The sequence below is a fragment of the Schistocerca gregaria genome, chromosome 7 (assembly GCF_023897955.1).
Source record: "Schistocerca gregaria isolate iqSchGreg1 chromosome 7, iqSchGreg1.2, whole genome shotgun sequence".
Taxonomy (NCBI): domain Eukaryota; kingdom Metazoa; phylum Arthropoda; class Insecta; order Orthoptera; family Acrididae; genus Schistocerca; species Schistocerca gregaria.
Genome location: NC_064926.1, coordinates 467,307,614 through 467,324,414, shown reverse-complemented (window position 1 = coordinate 467,324,414; position 16,801 = coordinate 467,307,614). Strand labels below are relative to the sequence as shown.

General features: G+C 44.6%; 1 protein-coding gene across 10 annotated transcripts in view; it reads right to left on the bottom strand.

The window, feature by feature from the left end:
• Positions 1–16,801, bottom strand: part of LOC126281832 (transcriptional enhancer factor TEF-1) — an 824,099-nt gene that overhangs the window by 117,219 nt on the left and 690,079 nt on the right. For 7 of the 10 annotated variants that reach the window (XM_049981067.1, XM_049981075.1, XM_049981073.1 and 4 more), the window contains one exon: positions 12,713–12,840. In XM_049981067.1, coding sequence (XP_049837024.1) covers positions 12,713–12,840 — 128 coding nt within the window. The remainder of the gene's footprint in view (positions 1–12,712; positions 12,841–16,801) is intronic. The other 3 variants (XM_049981068.1, XM_049981069.1, XM_049981074.1) reach the window with 1 other exon arrangement.

Here is a 16,801-nt window from a genome sequence, read left to right as displayed (position 1 = left end):
CGGCGTCAGGGATTTTCCCTGCCTCGAGGTGACTGGCTGTTGTTGTGTTGTCTTCATCATCATCATTCATCCCCATTACGGTCGGAGGAATGCAACGGCAAACCACCTCCGATACGACCTTGTCTAGTCGGCGGCGCGGGTCTCCCGCATCGTTCCCTATGCTCATGATCATCATCATCATCATCATCATCATTATCATCATTATTCCTTCATCAATGGCGATATAAACTGTCGACAGGCCTTCATCCAGAACGTCACACAGATACACTTGACGCTTAGGTAAAAGGTTGGTAGAAGGCAACAGCAAACTACTTCCACGGTGATCTTGTCCAGGCCGGCAATGTGCAATCAATGCAACTGACCACAACGTTAGTTTCGTGAGTAAGAGACTGATTTTCCTTTGAATGCATAAATAATATACAGATAGTCCACGAGGTTTCAGAATTGCAGTGGATGTCGGCGACATCTTACCATATAGAGATGAGTTCTACGCAAGAGATTGCTTGTGCACTTTACCGGCTTTATACCTAAAATTGGTGCACAGGTGCATGCGAACAGCGATACTGCACGCGCGCCCTCTGTCGAATTGTGGGACCGCAGAGTTAAAATTCAGTGACTATGATAGTAGACTTAATTGTCGTTAGACCTGTCATTTGGGGTAAAATGTTGCCTGTGAAGATATTAGAGAAATCGTCGGGATCCGCACTTCCAAGTTGAAAGCCGTCATCATGACTAATAACATCTTCTGCCAAACGTACTTCCACGGTTGGTTACTTCAGTTCCAGAAAGATCTCGATATGACCAAGATTTCCGTGGCACAATAATCCAAATTAAGTCCTTTGGGGATACAATGCTCAGCTATCGGTAACTTACTGGGATGTGAAAGGTGAGCGTGACGATAATGTTCAATGCACTTTTCATGTCTGTACTGTGCATGTAGAATGGACAATGGACGCTTTGCCACACTGGCGAGCTATTCTGTATACACATAGTATCGAACAGGCTTGTCTTCCTCTAACAGAAGTAACAAGCTGCACACTGTAGCAAAACACAGGAGAGAGGTTCAAATCGGCACACGGCAATCGAAAGTTAGGTATTCTGTCGTTTCACTAAACTCATATAGCTAAATTTTGCAATGGTAGTTTCTTGAAGACCATGGTTAACTTCTTTCCGATTTTGTGTCGGACTCGTAAAGGCGCATCATTTCTAATGACAACTCCAACTCTGAGAGAGTTGCCAGGTGACATCATTTCACCATTTGAAAGACTGCCAATTGCCATATCACAAACATAGATTGGTCCCGGCTGTCAGTCGTCTTCTGGCGAGAATGACTCTCAACCTAAACAAATGTAACATGACCCACAACATAAACAAATATAACACACTGTGCATGAAGAAGTGGATGGGCACATTATCGTATAATCACATACTCATTGGAAGCAATCAAATCAATTGAGTATCCTAGTATGTTTACGGAGTGGATCGAACACATAAAACGAATCACAGGACAGATAGATAAGTAGACCACTCATGAGAGTAGTAGTTTACAACACCCTCACTTGACCGATACTGGAATATTTCTCGTCAGTCTGCCATTCTTACCAAATCGGACCTTATAGAGGGAATAGAGAAGGTCCAAAGAAAAGCAGTGTGTTTCCTCACACTGTCGTTTGGTAAGCGCGAAAGCGTCATGAAGATGCTCATCAAGCTCCAGTCGCAGACTGTACTAGAGGCGTTGTGCATCACGGTGTGGTTTATTCTTAAATATCCTGGAACGTGTGTTGTTAGAAGAGTTAACAAATTCATTGCTTCGCATTTCGTAAATCTCGCGAAAAGACCAAAAAATGTGCACTTCTCCTGGAGTGAATCTCTTAAGTACACTGATGAGCCGAAGAAACTGGTACACGCCCCCGTGAGCACACAGAAGTGCCGCAACACGGCGCTGAATGGACTCGACTAATGTCTGAAGTAGTGCTGGAGGGAACTGACATCATGAATCCTCCACGGCTGTCCATAAATCAGCAAGAGCTACAGGGTGTGGAAATCTTTTCTCAACAGCAAGTTGCAAGACATTCGAGTTCTGCTGAATAATGTTCATGTCTCTGGAGGCGGTGGACACCGGAAGTGTTTAAACTCCGAAAAGCGTTGCTGGAGCCACTCTGTAGCTATTCTGGACGTTTGCGGTGTCGTATTGTCCTGCTGGAATTGCCCAGGTCCGTCGGAATGCACAATGGACATGAATGGATGCAGGTGATCAGACAGGATGCTTACGTACGTGTCATCAGCCAGAGTCGAATCTAGACGTATGAGGGGTCCCATATAACTACGGCTGCACATGCCCCACACCAATACAGAGCCTCCACCAGCTCGAACAGTCCCCTGCTGACATGCAGGATCCATACCCGTGCACGTCCGTCCGCTCGATACAATTTGAAGCGAGACTCGTCTGACCAGGCAACATGTTTACTGTCATCAACAATCCAATGTCGGTGTTGACGGGCCCAGGCGAGGCGTAAAGCTTTGTGTCGTCCTGTCTTCAACGATACACGAGTGGACCTTCGACTCCGAAAGCCCGTATCGATGAGGTTCCATTGAATGGCTCGCACGTAGACGCTTGTCGATGGTCCAGCACTGAAATCTACAGCAATTTGCGGATGCGTTGCACTTCTGTAACGTTGAACGATTCTCTTCAGTCGTCGTTGGTCCTGTTCTTGCAGTATCTTTTTCCGGCCGCAGCGGTGTCGGAGATTTGATGTTTCACTGGATTCCCGATATTCACGGTTCACTCGTGAAATAGTCGTACGGAAAAATTCCCACTTCATCGCTACCTCGGAGATGCTGTGTTCCAGCGCACGTGCGCAGTGTTTAACTACTCGTTCAAACTCACTTAAATCTCGAAACCTGCCATTGTAGCAGCAGTAAACGATCTAACAATTGCGCCAGACACTTTTAGTCACATATAGGTTTGCCAAACGCAGCGCCGTATTCTACCTCTTTACATATCTCTGTATTTAAATACGCATGTCTATACCAGTTTCTAGACCATCGCATGATGCGGTTTGGCAGCTTTTAGAACACAGATGGCTACGCGAAAAACTCCGGGGATATTAGACAATCTAGTCTGGAGGATGGTCGTGTTGGCGAGACACAAGCTACGATGTGAAATAGAGGTGCGTTATGCACCTGCATGCCGTCCAGGAGTGGGCAGTGAGGATGGGAAGCGCTCGGGCCGACCGACATTCCAGGCGGGGCGCTATCTGGAGCCAGCTGAGAGCCGGATAACGCTGAGAAACGCGGCAGTGAGCGATGCGGCGGCAGCTTCAGACGCTGCACCGGTACCCGCGCTAATGGGCCCGGTCCGGCCGGTCGCCTCCCTGCCCTGGCCTGCCCCGGCCAAAGCAAAAAAACAAAACAAAACCACGACACAGCACACATCCCGCCGCCGGCGGCTGCTGCTGGAGCTACCTGCCGACACGCCTGCCAGCCAAAAACAGACGATGCTCACAGACCGCGATGCGCTACTTTGTTCTGACACACATTGTAATGGGCCTTGCCTCCTACCAACTTGCGTATGTTAATCGAAATGTCCGATTCCGTATCAATTGGAGCCTGACCTTGGTTGTTTTCGTAATTCATCTGAAGGTATCTCTGAACGTATCTGATTACAAAAACTATTTTTCTGATAATATATTTGTATCATTCATATCGATCCATTTCGTAAAATCGATCTTGTACCACGAAAATTAGTAATCATGATTCAAAACTCAAATTATATAGAAACAAATTCAAAGTAAATTTAATATTGTTAGGCATCAGTTTTCATGCAGACAAAATTTCTGTTCATTTATAATTTTTCGAATTTCATCGTCAATACTGAAACCGATTTTATAAAATAACAGGAAGCTTCTATTTCTCATATTGTGAAAATCTGTACCGCTTGTTATTAATCATTAGGGCAATGAATCTTCACGTAAATAATACTTTTCAGAAAATAGTATAAAAATTAAACCTGAAAAAATTTCAATTAAGACAGTCAAGCTAATACTAATTGGGACTATATCCTGCTCTAGAAGGTACTAGAAGCTATGGAGTAAGTTTCACGGAAAAAATACCAGTCACGCGTATCAGAAGCGCACCCTGGCCCTTTGAAGAGCTGTACATGGCACATAACTGATACCAGCCTGTCATGTGCCTCTCCACCAGGAAATCATTGCAGCGAATTACTGAATATGCGTCAGCTGCTAGTAAAACGCCACTTTTTTTCCCCCTTGGGGCACACTCCTACATGTGATCTTTTTTCCTGGATGCAAAAAAGGAAACAAATGAAGCACAAACAATACTTTTTTAAATTATGGAACGGCGATGGGAAACAGCTCTTGGGTAGGAACATCTGAACATAAACATAAGCCATGCAATAAGAGAAACGTATCACTCTTAAGCGGGAACATAAAAATTTCGCGACACACCTGACATGTTTTCGCGACACACCAATGTGCAGCGACAAAGAGGCGTGGAGTGCACCGAAGGACTAATGAGGCGTTTTCAAGCAAGACGTGGTTCTGTAACTTTTTGGAGGTGTTCTTCTTACTATGAGCTGGATTTACTCTTTAGGTTACCCTAAACACGAACCAGGAAGTTTATTTCGCCATTGCGAAATGGATTCACATTTTGTGAATCTGGATTTACGTCAACGTTCGCGACTTACGAAAATTCGTGCCGGGCTGGGATTCTACCTCGGAGCACGCCTCCAGGACCGATCGAAACTTCTACGTGTCACAAAGTCTGCGAACATTATGTTCGCACATCTCGTGATTCCTGCACAGAGAGAGAGAAACATTTTATCGTCATCTTCGAGTGTCGAGACATGGATACATCACTGATGGTTACAATGTCTCTGTCTGTATCTTCACATTACAATGCTCTTCGGACACACACACACGTACTGTGAAGATATAGGCAACGTATAAGTACACACATTGTATTCATTAATACTGTATCCATGCCTAGGGGAACTAAAATGACGATAACATATTCGTATCTGCCTCTGCAGGAATCTTGAAATGTGCAAGCGTAAGGATAATTAACTCTGTGACATACGGAGGTTTTGATCACTCCAGGAGGCGTGCCCGGATAGCCGTAGTTATCAAGGGGAATGCTAGCGATAAGCCGGAAATGCGAGTTCTAGTCCCTGCGCGGCACAAATTTTCAGGTGTCGCAAACAGCTGACATCAATCCAGATTCGGTAAACGCGAATCCGTTTCACAATATTTACCACAGGTAAAAAAGCCAGAACAGTGTTATGTCAAGATACAAACAACGTATAAACACCGGCACTGAAACCATCAATAACGTATGTCAACATTGTCGATGATCATGTGTTGCCCTTTCTTGTATATTTCCAAGATGAGTCTGCTGTGAATTCTCCTGTCTTCCATAATTGTCGAGAACCATGCATATTCCGCTGCTTCATGAAATAAATATCGATATTCAAAACAAGATCAAACGAATCTGCATTTCTCTTTCTTCATCCTTATCGTATTCCAGTTACTGCTACCTTTGTAGGGTCCTGATCGTCGATGGGACGTTAACGCCTTATCTTCCTTCCTTGAATAAGAATACGGGAGTAAAAATGTATATTCTGGTTTTAGAAGAAGAACTGCAACCCAGTAGAAAGACGGGTTCGGGGGCTGGGATGTAAAACAGCTGTGAGAACACAAAAACACACGTTGCGGCGCGGCAACAAACGCGTATCTGTTACAGCGGAGCGGCGCTTCATCGCCACGGTCGGGCGGTGTCACCTGCTGAGGAGTGCCAGCTCGTGTCTGGCACGGAGAAGCTATCGACTGCCGGCCGCCGCATAGTGGCTGCGAATCGACCACACTGCCTCACCAGGTAGTATCGCGCAACGGAGAAGCCGCTAACAAATTTTCTTCCCATATGCTGGGGACAGCTAGCAGAGGATATTAACACATTGCTGACTGCAGAATAGAGAGGAATAGCAAATCATTCTATGATGATAAGAGCTTCAAACGGGGAAATCCACCAACATAAGCGACTTATACAAACGACAGATAGTTATGGCCCGCTGTCGGCAACGAGTATCTCCGAATAATGAGGATGATCGGCTGGTAGCGTGTTTCTGACGAGGGCACCTACGGACAGTGAATTAAGGATGGCGAATCCACGAGTAGCCAAAGCCGACAGTGTGTTGGACGTGAACGGCCCATCACGAAATGTCTAGACCGGAGGCTTGCCTACTAGGTAAATCAGTATAGGCCGTGACTGTGGCAGATTTGAAGACAGAATACAATGCTGATCAGGTACAAGTGTTTCGGTGTGCGTCGTTCATCGCACACTGTCAAACATAGGATAGCGGAGCAGACACATTCCCGTTTTGACCCAACAACATCGTCAATTACGACTGCAATGGGCATAGGATGATCGAAATTGATCTGTGAATCCACGCAAACGTATATTCTGGTGGTGTGAATGGGTTTACATGGGGCCTGTGGTAGTAATCGAAGGCATCGCCACCAGCTCTGGGACACTGTGCACATTACTGCGGACGACCTGTATCCCTTAATGCTTCACCTCCCCGCCCCCAATAGTGATGCTGTTTTCCAGCACGATAGCCGTCAGTGTCACAAGACCAGAATGAATGAATTCACGTTGACAGCGGGACGGCCACGAATTCGGCACTCTCGCTTGCCTGCAAAGTTCCCTCACCACGCCATGCCCAATGCGTGTGACAAGGGGAAAGATGGAGCAACGGTGAATATGCCGCATTTACGAGTGGCACTGCTCAGGACATGGTTTTCGTATTTCAGAATTGTCAACAACACAGGACACAAAACAATTTTTTTTTTCTTCTACAACCTGTCGGCATACAGACAGACTTAGACAATTTCACAGATTTTCGCACTTAGGTTGCCACTTAACCGTAACTTACACTGATAATCCGAAACATGATGACCACTGCCCACCGCCACAATGAATGCCGCCCGGTGGCATTGTGGGTACATTTCGCAGTATGTAAGCGGAGCAGACACGGACGGGGAACACTCTAGCGAAGACTTGGGTTGCAAATGGAAAAATCGATTGAGATAAGCGACTTTGACAAAGGGTACATTATTATTATTATTATTATTATTTCTTTCTTATGTCAGACATTATGTCTGGTCAGAAGTAGAAAGTGACGCGGACCTTGATCAAGCGTGACTTCCTTTTAACTGTACGGTATATGTTATATTGCATTTAGGAACTTTCGGGTAATTGAACATGTATCAATAATTACGGATTTCTGTAGTTGTATATATAAGTTTGGATGTAGCTGTATTGCATTGATGTACTGGTGGATATTGTGTGGTATGACTCCTGTAGTTGACAGTATAATTGGTATAATGTCAACTTTATCCTGATGCCACATATCCTTGACTTCCTCAGCCAGTTGGATGTATTTTTCAATTTTTTCTCCTGTTTTCTTTTGTATATTTGTTGTATTGGGTATGGATATTTCGATCAGTTGTGTTAATTTCTTCTTTTTATTGTTGAGTATGATGTCAGGTTTGTTATGTGGTGTTGTTTTATCTGTTATAATGGTTCTGTTCCAGTATAATTTCTATTCATCATTCTCCAGTACATTTTGTGGTGCATACTTGTATGTGGGAACGTATTGTTTTATAGGTTTATGTTGTGAGGCAAGCTGTTGATGTATTATTTTTGCTACATTGTCATGTCTTCTGGGGTATTCTGTATTTGCTAGTATTGTACATCCGCTTGTGATGTGATCTACTGTTTCTATTTGTTGTTTGCTAAGTCTGCATTTATCTGTTGTGGTATTGGGATCTTTAATAATATGCTTGCTGTAATATCTGGTGTTTATTGTTTGATCCTGTATTTCATAATAATAACAATAACAATTATTATTATTATTATTATTACGCACAGCCTATAAACTTGCTTCTCTAGAGTGGCGAAGCTGGTCAGATTTTCACGTGCTACTGTCGTGAACATCTACGGAAAGAGGTAGGAAGACAGTGAAACTACCACTGGAGCTGAATTGTTGGACGTCCACTACTCTTCACAGAGCGTGGTATTCGGACGCTTGGCCGCTCTGTAAAATAGGATAAATGTTGATCTGCGACATCTCTTCCAAAAGAGCACAATGCTGGTGCACGCATACGTGCTTCGTAGCACAATGTTCGGCATACATCATTGAACAGGGAGCTTAGCCGCAGACAACACCTACTTGGTCATATGTTCACTCATCGACATCGTCTGTTGCGATTGCAGTGGGCATGGGACCATCGCAATTCCACCGTCGTTTAAGTGGAAAGTGACGGCTCTTCGGTGAACTACATTTTGGCTACACTAGGTCCATGGACGTCTCCATAAACGCCGTCTTAGAGGTAAACGGCGGTTCTAAACGTGCATTGCGCCACGCACGCAAGCTGATGGGAGCAGTATTATACTATGGAAAACATTCTCCTGCGCTTGCAAGGGACCTGTGGTAGTAACCGAAGACACGCTGACAGCTGTGAACCACCTGCATCCCTTCACGCTCGGTGTCTTCCCTGACGGCGATGTTATCTTTCGGCAGAGAATCGTGCTACAGTTGTTTCAGGAGGATTACAGTGAACTCACGTTGATGTCGCGACTACCATATCCGCCTGATGTGAATCCTATGGAACTCATCTGGGTCGCTATTGGGCGCCATCACAGCGTACGCAAACCAGCGACCCACTGACCTGTCAGTCGACAGCTAATGCCAAATACCTCCACCAACATACCAAAAAAAGCTGTCGAATCGCTGATACGCAGAATCATTGATGTATTTCGTTCCAAAGACAGGCAAAGAAGCTATTAAAGAGGTGGTCAGAATGTTTTGGCTCATCAGCGCATTTACCTTCACTAACGAAAAAAGCCTTTCACATTTATATGTTGATCGAAATATTTTATTGAGCTTGCTACCTCATTACGGAGACGTGGAAACACTTCTGGAGGAAAACAATGTAGACCTCCTGGACAGTTTTAACTTAAAATAATTTGTATTTGAAACGGAAATTTTATTGCAGATCAGACATTTTCAGCGCACTTGCACAGGGGCACTTTCAACAGCAACGGCAAACGGTCTCGAAAACAAATGTCGTCAGAACGCTTAAAAAACTATCCTTTTTATTCCTTCTAGGCCTCAATCACTTCTTACATCCAACTTCGCGTTATCTTTAACGGTAGAGAGCTTAGGGACATGGACGGTGTGTTGTCAGAGTTTGTCCCTTACACAATGTCACTTTCTTTTTAAATGCATCCAAAACCAATCATAAATAAGTTGCTATTCGCTTTGAAATGTCTCACTTTGAGCAGTATGCAATCGAACGGGAGGCAGGTCCGGGTGACGCGACCTGACCCCATCTCGCCGTGTTCTACGGCCTTCCGTCAACCACTCTGCACACATCTGTTGCACGACCGAAACACTTCGTCCCACACGAGCAGCAATTTCCCGGATGAATGCATCACATACTCTGAGGCCAATCATGCGTCCTCTTTCAAACTCACTGATTTGACGATACGGTTCGCGCGTGCGTCTGCGAGGCATCCTGCACGTCTGCTAAGTCATACTATCCATTACCTTCTGTTTATAGCGGCAACGAGAGCCGCAGGCACATTTTACCGGTATGCGGTGTTGCTCCGCGATATCGATGTTGACCTTGAACCAGCGGGCCGATATCGTTCACATGCAAAGCATTTCTGGAAACCATACTGATGTACATGCCCTGCGAATATGAAAGTCTTGCCTCTAGTCGTTCACTGTGTTCTGTTGTTCCTAAATATGAGCGTACTTTGCAGTTTATGTAAAGTCTCCACATACTTTGTACAATTCCATCGACAATTGTTGCAACTGACAGTGCAATAATGCGTGTAACTTCAGAAAATTTACCTTGATTTCATCACGTCCTCTATGTCTGCAAATTTAGGACAAATTGCCTTGACAAGTTTTTGCTCTTTATCGCCAACTAAATCTTTAAATTCTTTCTGCACGGTTTTGTGAATCGATCCACAGCAAATTTATGCAACTGTGTACAGCATAATATATACTGAGAACTCCGTTCCTTCTGTTCTGCAATTCCCATTCATTTTTAACGCTTGTGGCTATAGACCGCTAGACTGTCTTTTTGTGCAAGGCAGCCACTGAACCTGTGAACTACTCTTACGCCACGAAGAAACAGCTGAGGGTAAATAGCGCCATTGCCACGGTTCTGCCGAACTCATGAAAAGTCGTGCCAACCGAAAAATACCGCACCGTACTACTAAACGAAATGTCGCCCTGGAGCGAGTACTTTCGACAAGTATCGAGACACGCCGCGTCTCGACCTGCACATGCGGCCTGCGTGTAGTTTGGCACGCCGTGGCTGTCCGTGTTTTAGAACAACTGCAGTTATACTTGTCGAAGGACAAGAAAGGGAAGCAGCCGTTGAGAAGGATTTAGCCTATCCCTGATGAACAGGGTGATTATAATTAAAATTGCACTTCTTGAGACAGTATAGAGTGAAAATACTTACTGTATGCGTACCCAACGTTATAGAAATGATGTTCAATCCGTGTGCTGCAGAATTTGAATTGTTAGTGGCGTTAGCGTCATGACTTGCCGTTAGGCGTCGGTACTGAAACACAAGCACCAGTGCGCACACAGTCAACATGGGTCTGGACAAGGTTAGCAGGCCTTCACTCGTAAGGCTGTTTTATCAAAACAATACCAATAGTGCTCATGCTCTTGGCAAGGATAGGCGCCTTAAAGGAATACGGAAATGTCTTCTTTCCACACTGCGTTTCAAGAACATAATTCGGAAATTCACATTAACTGGTGATTTGGGAATTGCTCCTGGGAAAAGCCGACTGTGCCACAAATTGTTGAAGTTACTGTTGCCATGGCTGAGAATAACGGACGCAATGTGAGATCTTCCAACAGTTCACGAGCTGTGTCGACGATATCTGAACATGGCATGGCATGGCATGGCATGGATGGTCCCCGTTGTTTCGTGCAAAATTGGGCTGTCTTTAGTGCGGTTCCACGCTGTCGCAGACACAGATGGTCGTCACACTGAGCAAAATTTTGAACCTGGAGCGTAAATATGGTACGCAATTAGCAAGTGTTACCCTATCACGGGGATACTAAAATGTGTTTCTTTCAATGGTTTATTCACTAGTTCTTTTCTGCAAGTCCTTCACAATGTTTGCACAAAGTTTCATTGTTCTATGATCACTCGTTTTTAAAGGGGGCCCTCTGAAGTAGCGAAAATTTTGTTTTAAACGCCCTGTAATTCGATCTGTATATTGAGAAGGCCGAAGTAGAGAGGATATACAATGCTGATTGCCAACAGCAATCAAAGGAGTTATGGAAGTTACTTTATTATACATATAAACATTTAAAATTATATTCCATGTTAACAATAACATGGGCGATAAACAGTTAAGACAAAAAAAATAGAAGCTTTTGAAAATCAGTGCTACCTAAGAATGGTGAAGATTAGATGGATAAATCGCATGACTAACGCAGAGATACCGAATCTAATTGAAGAGAAAAGAAATTTTTGGTACGACTTAACTAAAAGAAGAGATAGGGTGACAGGGCACGGTCTGACGTATGAAGGAATCTTAAATTTGATACTGAATGGAAGTGTGGGAGGATAAGAATTAGAGAGGGAGACCTTGGCGTGAATAAAGTAAACAGTTTCAAATGGAAGTAAATTTCAATAGTTATGCAGAAATGAAGAGGCTTGCACAGGACAGATTTGCGAAGAGAGCTGTACCAAGCCAATCTTCGAACTAAGGATTATAACAACATTGCGTCCATCTTTGTTTTCTTTGCCATCTTTCAAGAATTACGACGTTGCCAGATAACATGCTTGTATATTGGATTATGCATATTTCCAACTGATGATGAACGATACTAATATGCATTATAATGAGTGTAATAAATAACGCGATTTATTACAACGAAATGAAAACCCTTCTCTGCTTATAGGCGTTGACATACGTCAATGGGCACAGATGAAAACGTGTGCCCCGGCCGGGACTCGAACCCGGGATCTCCTGCTTATATGGCAGACCATCTGAGCCACAGAGGGCACAGACGATAGTGCGACTGCAGGGATTTAGCTCTGGCACGCCTCCCGCGAAACCCACATTCTCAACGTATTGTCCCGCACTACATTCGTAGTACATAAGTATACATAACGCGACTTATGGTTATCATCTCCAAAGACTTTTTATCGTATGTAGTAATTACTTGATAGTTGGCGCTTCGCGTCTTGGAACTGTCAATCACTACTATCTCAACTTAAGACTGTCCGCTGTTGTCAGTTCAGTTGCAGACTTCGGGTAGTGCAATGCGCACGGCATCCGTTATCTTCGTCAATCCACTTAACTGTCAACGGCCGCAACGGTCACCTGGTTCGCTGATGTCAGAGCCTTATCCGAGACACAGCTGACAGCCAAGGCGGCAACGCTGTATCTCGGCGCGACCAACCTCCTCAAGGGACAAGTACGTAGTTTTATTCACAATGTATGAGCAGCGCCTTTCTCTCAGCCACAGCGCTGCTGTGAGCGAATAACATGACATGCGAGCAGCAGGCTGCAGCGGCAGTGGCGGCGGCGGCGGCGGCGCGCATGCGCAGAGCATCAGCGGGGAGAGCCGGTGGCGGCCAGTCATTACCTCGTCGCTTACCTCGTCGCCCACGTCGAGGTTCTTCGAGTCCGAGCCGGAGCCTGCGGTGTCGGCCGGCGGCCCGGAGCTCGTCGGTGTCCACGGCGACGAAATCTTGCCGGCTACCAGCGGACAACCTGCACATGCAAATACACACATCACTTACACAACCTCAAGACTGGTGTATTAAGCCTTTACTTTACCTTATAAGCACTCTCCGAATGTGGGCACGGTCGCCAATTAAAACAGTGATCCAGGAAGTGCAGAATAAATTTATTTCCTTCAAGGATCACAAAACGTTTGGTTTTATGGTTAAAGAAACAACAAACAAATAGTACACAAGCGCACAGTCGGCCAAGAAACAGTACATACAAAAAAAAAAAAAATTAAAAAAATGGAACCAGTTACTATGCAATTTTACGGCAATATGTGCCAGCAAATAGAGAAATGTTTCAGAAAACCTACAGTCTGACGCGATTTTCAAGTTAACAACACCCTACAACTTCGCGTAAAAAGTTATTTGAGAAGTGCACATGGCAAGTGTGACAGCTGTGGTGTATACAGGATCGAGAGTAATTATCATGGTAAGTATTATATCGGCCAAACCGGCCGCTCTTTTAATGTAAGATTTAAGGAGCATTTACAGCCAAGTAACAAAACTGCCTTTGGGTTACGCTTAACAGAAACCAACCACACTACAGAGAGCATTGAGGAAAATATGCGTATACTCCACAGACCGCAAAAAGGCAGTGCCCTCGATTTACTGGATAAGCTTGAAATTTATGAAGCCATGAAGCCAGCAAAAGTGCTATATGGGCAACGCGATTTTGTATGGAATGCCTACTTTACTTTATTAGATAATATTCTGAACTAATTATTGACTGCCTGTCTCGTGTACACTGATCAGCCAGGGCATTATAAACACCGGTCTACTACCCATACAAATCCGTCCAGGCGATAGCAGCGTCACGTGGTGAGGAATGACTGCTAGGCAGACAGGCGCGCGATGCATGTACTATCAGTGAGCGTGCTGTCCGTGTGTAGAATGGGGAAGGCGCGAGATCTGTATTAAGTCCGACCGAGGACAGATTGTGATGGCCCGAAGACTCGGCACGAGCATTTCGGAAATTCCACGTCTTGGCGGGTGTTCGAGGTTTGCTGTGGCGAGTGTCTTCACCACGTGGCGAAACCAAAGTGAAACCACATCCAGACGTCTTCGTGCTTCAAATTTGATCGTTCTTCTACGCTTATGCGAAGTTTCTAACAATTTAGGCGGATGGCAGAGTCAGAATTAACCATAAAAAATGGCACATACACAAGACACTCGTTACAAGCAACGCGCTGTAATTAAATTCTTCATTGTGCAAACGTTGGTGACCACCCACAAACGTTTGTGTGCAGTGTATGGCGTATAGTGTGCAGTAATGGTGCAGTTGACAGAAGTACTATTGGACGATGTAAAGTGGCATGAAGTGTAGAAACTGAGATCCATGATTTCGCTACGTTTGAGACGTCCTCTCACAGCTACTCCTGACATGGTGAATCGCGCGGATACTATAATTCGTGAGATCGGCGCATCACAACTCGATAACTGGCTCTACAGCTACCGCCAAATGCCTGGGCAATGTTGAACGCTGGCATATTCGGCAGTGTGCTCAAGGTGGGTTCCACGGATGCTCAAAACAGACCACAGGAAAAGCGTTTCATTTGAACTGTTGGAGCAGTTTCAGGCTACTGGTGAGGCCTTTCTATCACGAATCTTTGCAGGTATGGAAACCTGAGCCAGAAACATAAACGCTAACACTGTGTGACACCACTCGCAGTCATCAAAAAAGAAGAAATTGAAGGTAGCTCCCTCTGCTGACAAAGTCATGATGACAGGCTCTTTCGGCAGTGTTCGTGTCACTGTCGTGAATGTGTTGACAAATGGTCAACCCTTAATGCTCTGAACAAACTCAACAACTGCTCTGGTTGTGTTCGAGCTGGCAAGAATCCAAAACGACAAAGCACAGCCACAAAGGTGTCTCAGAACCCACAAAAACAACGCTAAATTGGGTTGGACATCAATGTCTAATCCACCCGATACCCCACACCTGGTGCTCTCGGCCTTCCAATCTGAGTGGGCCAATTGAGAAATCTCTACGTGGGACACCCTTTAATGATGATGAGAGTGTTATTCACGCCGTGAAAACATGACTATGAAAACATGGCACGAACTTTTACCGAAACAGAATATGTGCTCTTACACAAGGCTGACGTAATGCTATAGAAAGTGCTGGAGACTACATAGAAAAATAGTACATATAAAAGAAATATTGATTGATATTGTGGTATCGTCCCGAGATCGCGATGCTACGCCAAAGTCGGTAACGTGAATCGATACTACAACGCATTAGTGAGGGCTCACTGCAATCCTCAACGACATATCGGAGGTACTCCTGAAGATCACAGACCACACACGCAAGAGTTCAGCCCACTTTGCGACCTCATCTTCAGCACTACACATCATCCAGTACGACAGTGTTCGTCGAAGTCTCAGTGGAACATGTAGATGTGTTAATGTTGACACTGGACTTCAAAAGAACATTTTGTGGTTGTATACACTACGTGACGCTTTCATGACCAATGACTGTATGTCCGGCCATCCTGCTTTAGGTTTTCTGTGATTTCCGTACATCGCTTCAGGCAAATGCTGGGATGGTTCCTTTCAAAGGGCACAGCCGACTTCCTTCCCCATTCTTCCCTAATCCGATGGACAAAGAACTGTCTCAAGTTAAGTACATCTTTTTATTCATTCATTCATTCATGTAATAAAGTCAGGCTCTTGTAGTTGAAAATGAACCATCACCCACAGCACTCCAAGAACCCACAGTTGTGGACAATTGTAGTTTCGTCAGGTGACAAGAGATTTTGTTACAAAATTGTAACTCTTAAAAATAGATATGTTCCCAGAAAAAACTGAATTATTTAAAAGCGGCTCTTGTACAATGAAAGAAAAATAAATGTTAAACGTATCAGTAGGTAGCCTGCTCCTCTCGAAAAGTATGAACAGGGCTGCCATGGTTATATGGCTAACATCCCCATTTGACCAACTCGTCAACAATAGACTGATAATCAGAAACTGAATCTCACCATCTCTCCTCCCCCTGGAGGCCAAATGCCAGCAATAACCATTTCCCCCACCACCACGATTCCATCTGGTTACCTCCGAGTCTAGTGCCACAATCACGCATTAGCAATCTTGACTGCAGAAATGGGTAAATTGGTAACTGTACTGCGCCATTTACATTCCACGGGGTAGAATACACAGAGATTCAGTCACATGACTGTAGGAAAATCACAACTATCGACGGAGTTTCAGCCTGAAGACCGAGCGAGTTGGCGCCGTGTTTAGCCCAGTGGAGTATGTCCGGCCATCTTGCTTTAGGTTTTCTGTGATTTCCGTACATCGCTTCTGGCAAATGCTGGGATGGTTCCTTTCAAAGGGCACAGCCGACTTCCTTCCCCATTCTTCCCTAATCCGATGGAACCGATGACCTCGCTGTTTGGACCTCTTCAACCAAATCAATCAGTACCAATCAACCCTAAGGATGCCTCAGGCACCTAAATGTTGCCTGGCTGTAACAACTGTGTATACTTTCTCCGTTGCAAGCAGTGTGTATACAGTAGCAATTACACTTAAAGTAGGTAAACAGTTACTGTACTTATGTATCTTATGCCATACTCCAAAGCATAAGATTTGAGGTATTATATACGCCTAATTCTATGGATGTTGAGGGAAGCCTGGCCCACTTTAAGTGACATTAGGTGCACGACGGCCCAGGTAACTGTACCAAAAAGTAATTGTGCATTCAAAATTCATCTTGTAGACAAATTCTTGTTCTAACTCTCTCATATAAGTGTGTGTGTGTGTGTGTGTGTGTGTGTGTGTGTTTTCCACATCTCCTCATTAATCACTGGATTGGTTTTAGATCAAATTTGCTACAGATACTACTTATTGTCTGCAAAGAACTACTGTTGAGTTAGGTTAGTGTTGTTTAACGTCCCGTCGACAACGAGGTCATTAGAGACGGAACTACTGTTGAGATAAGAACAACC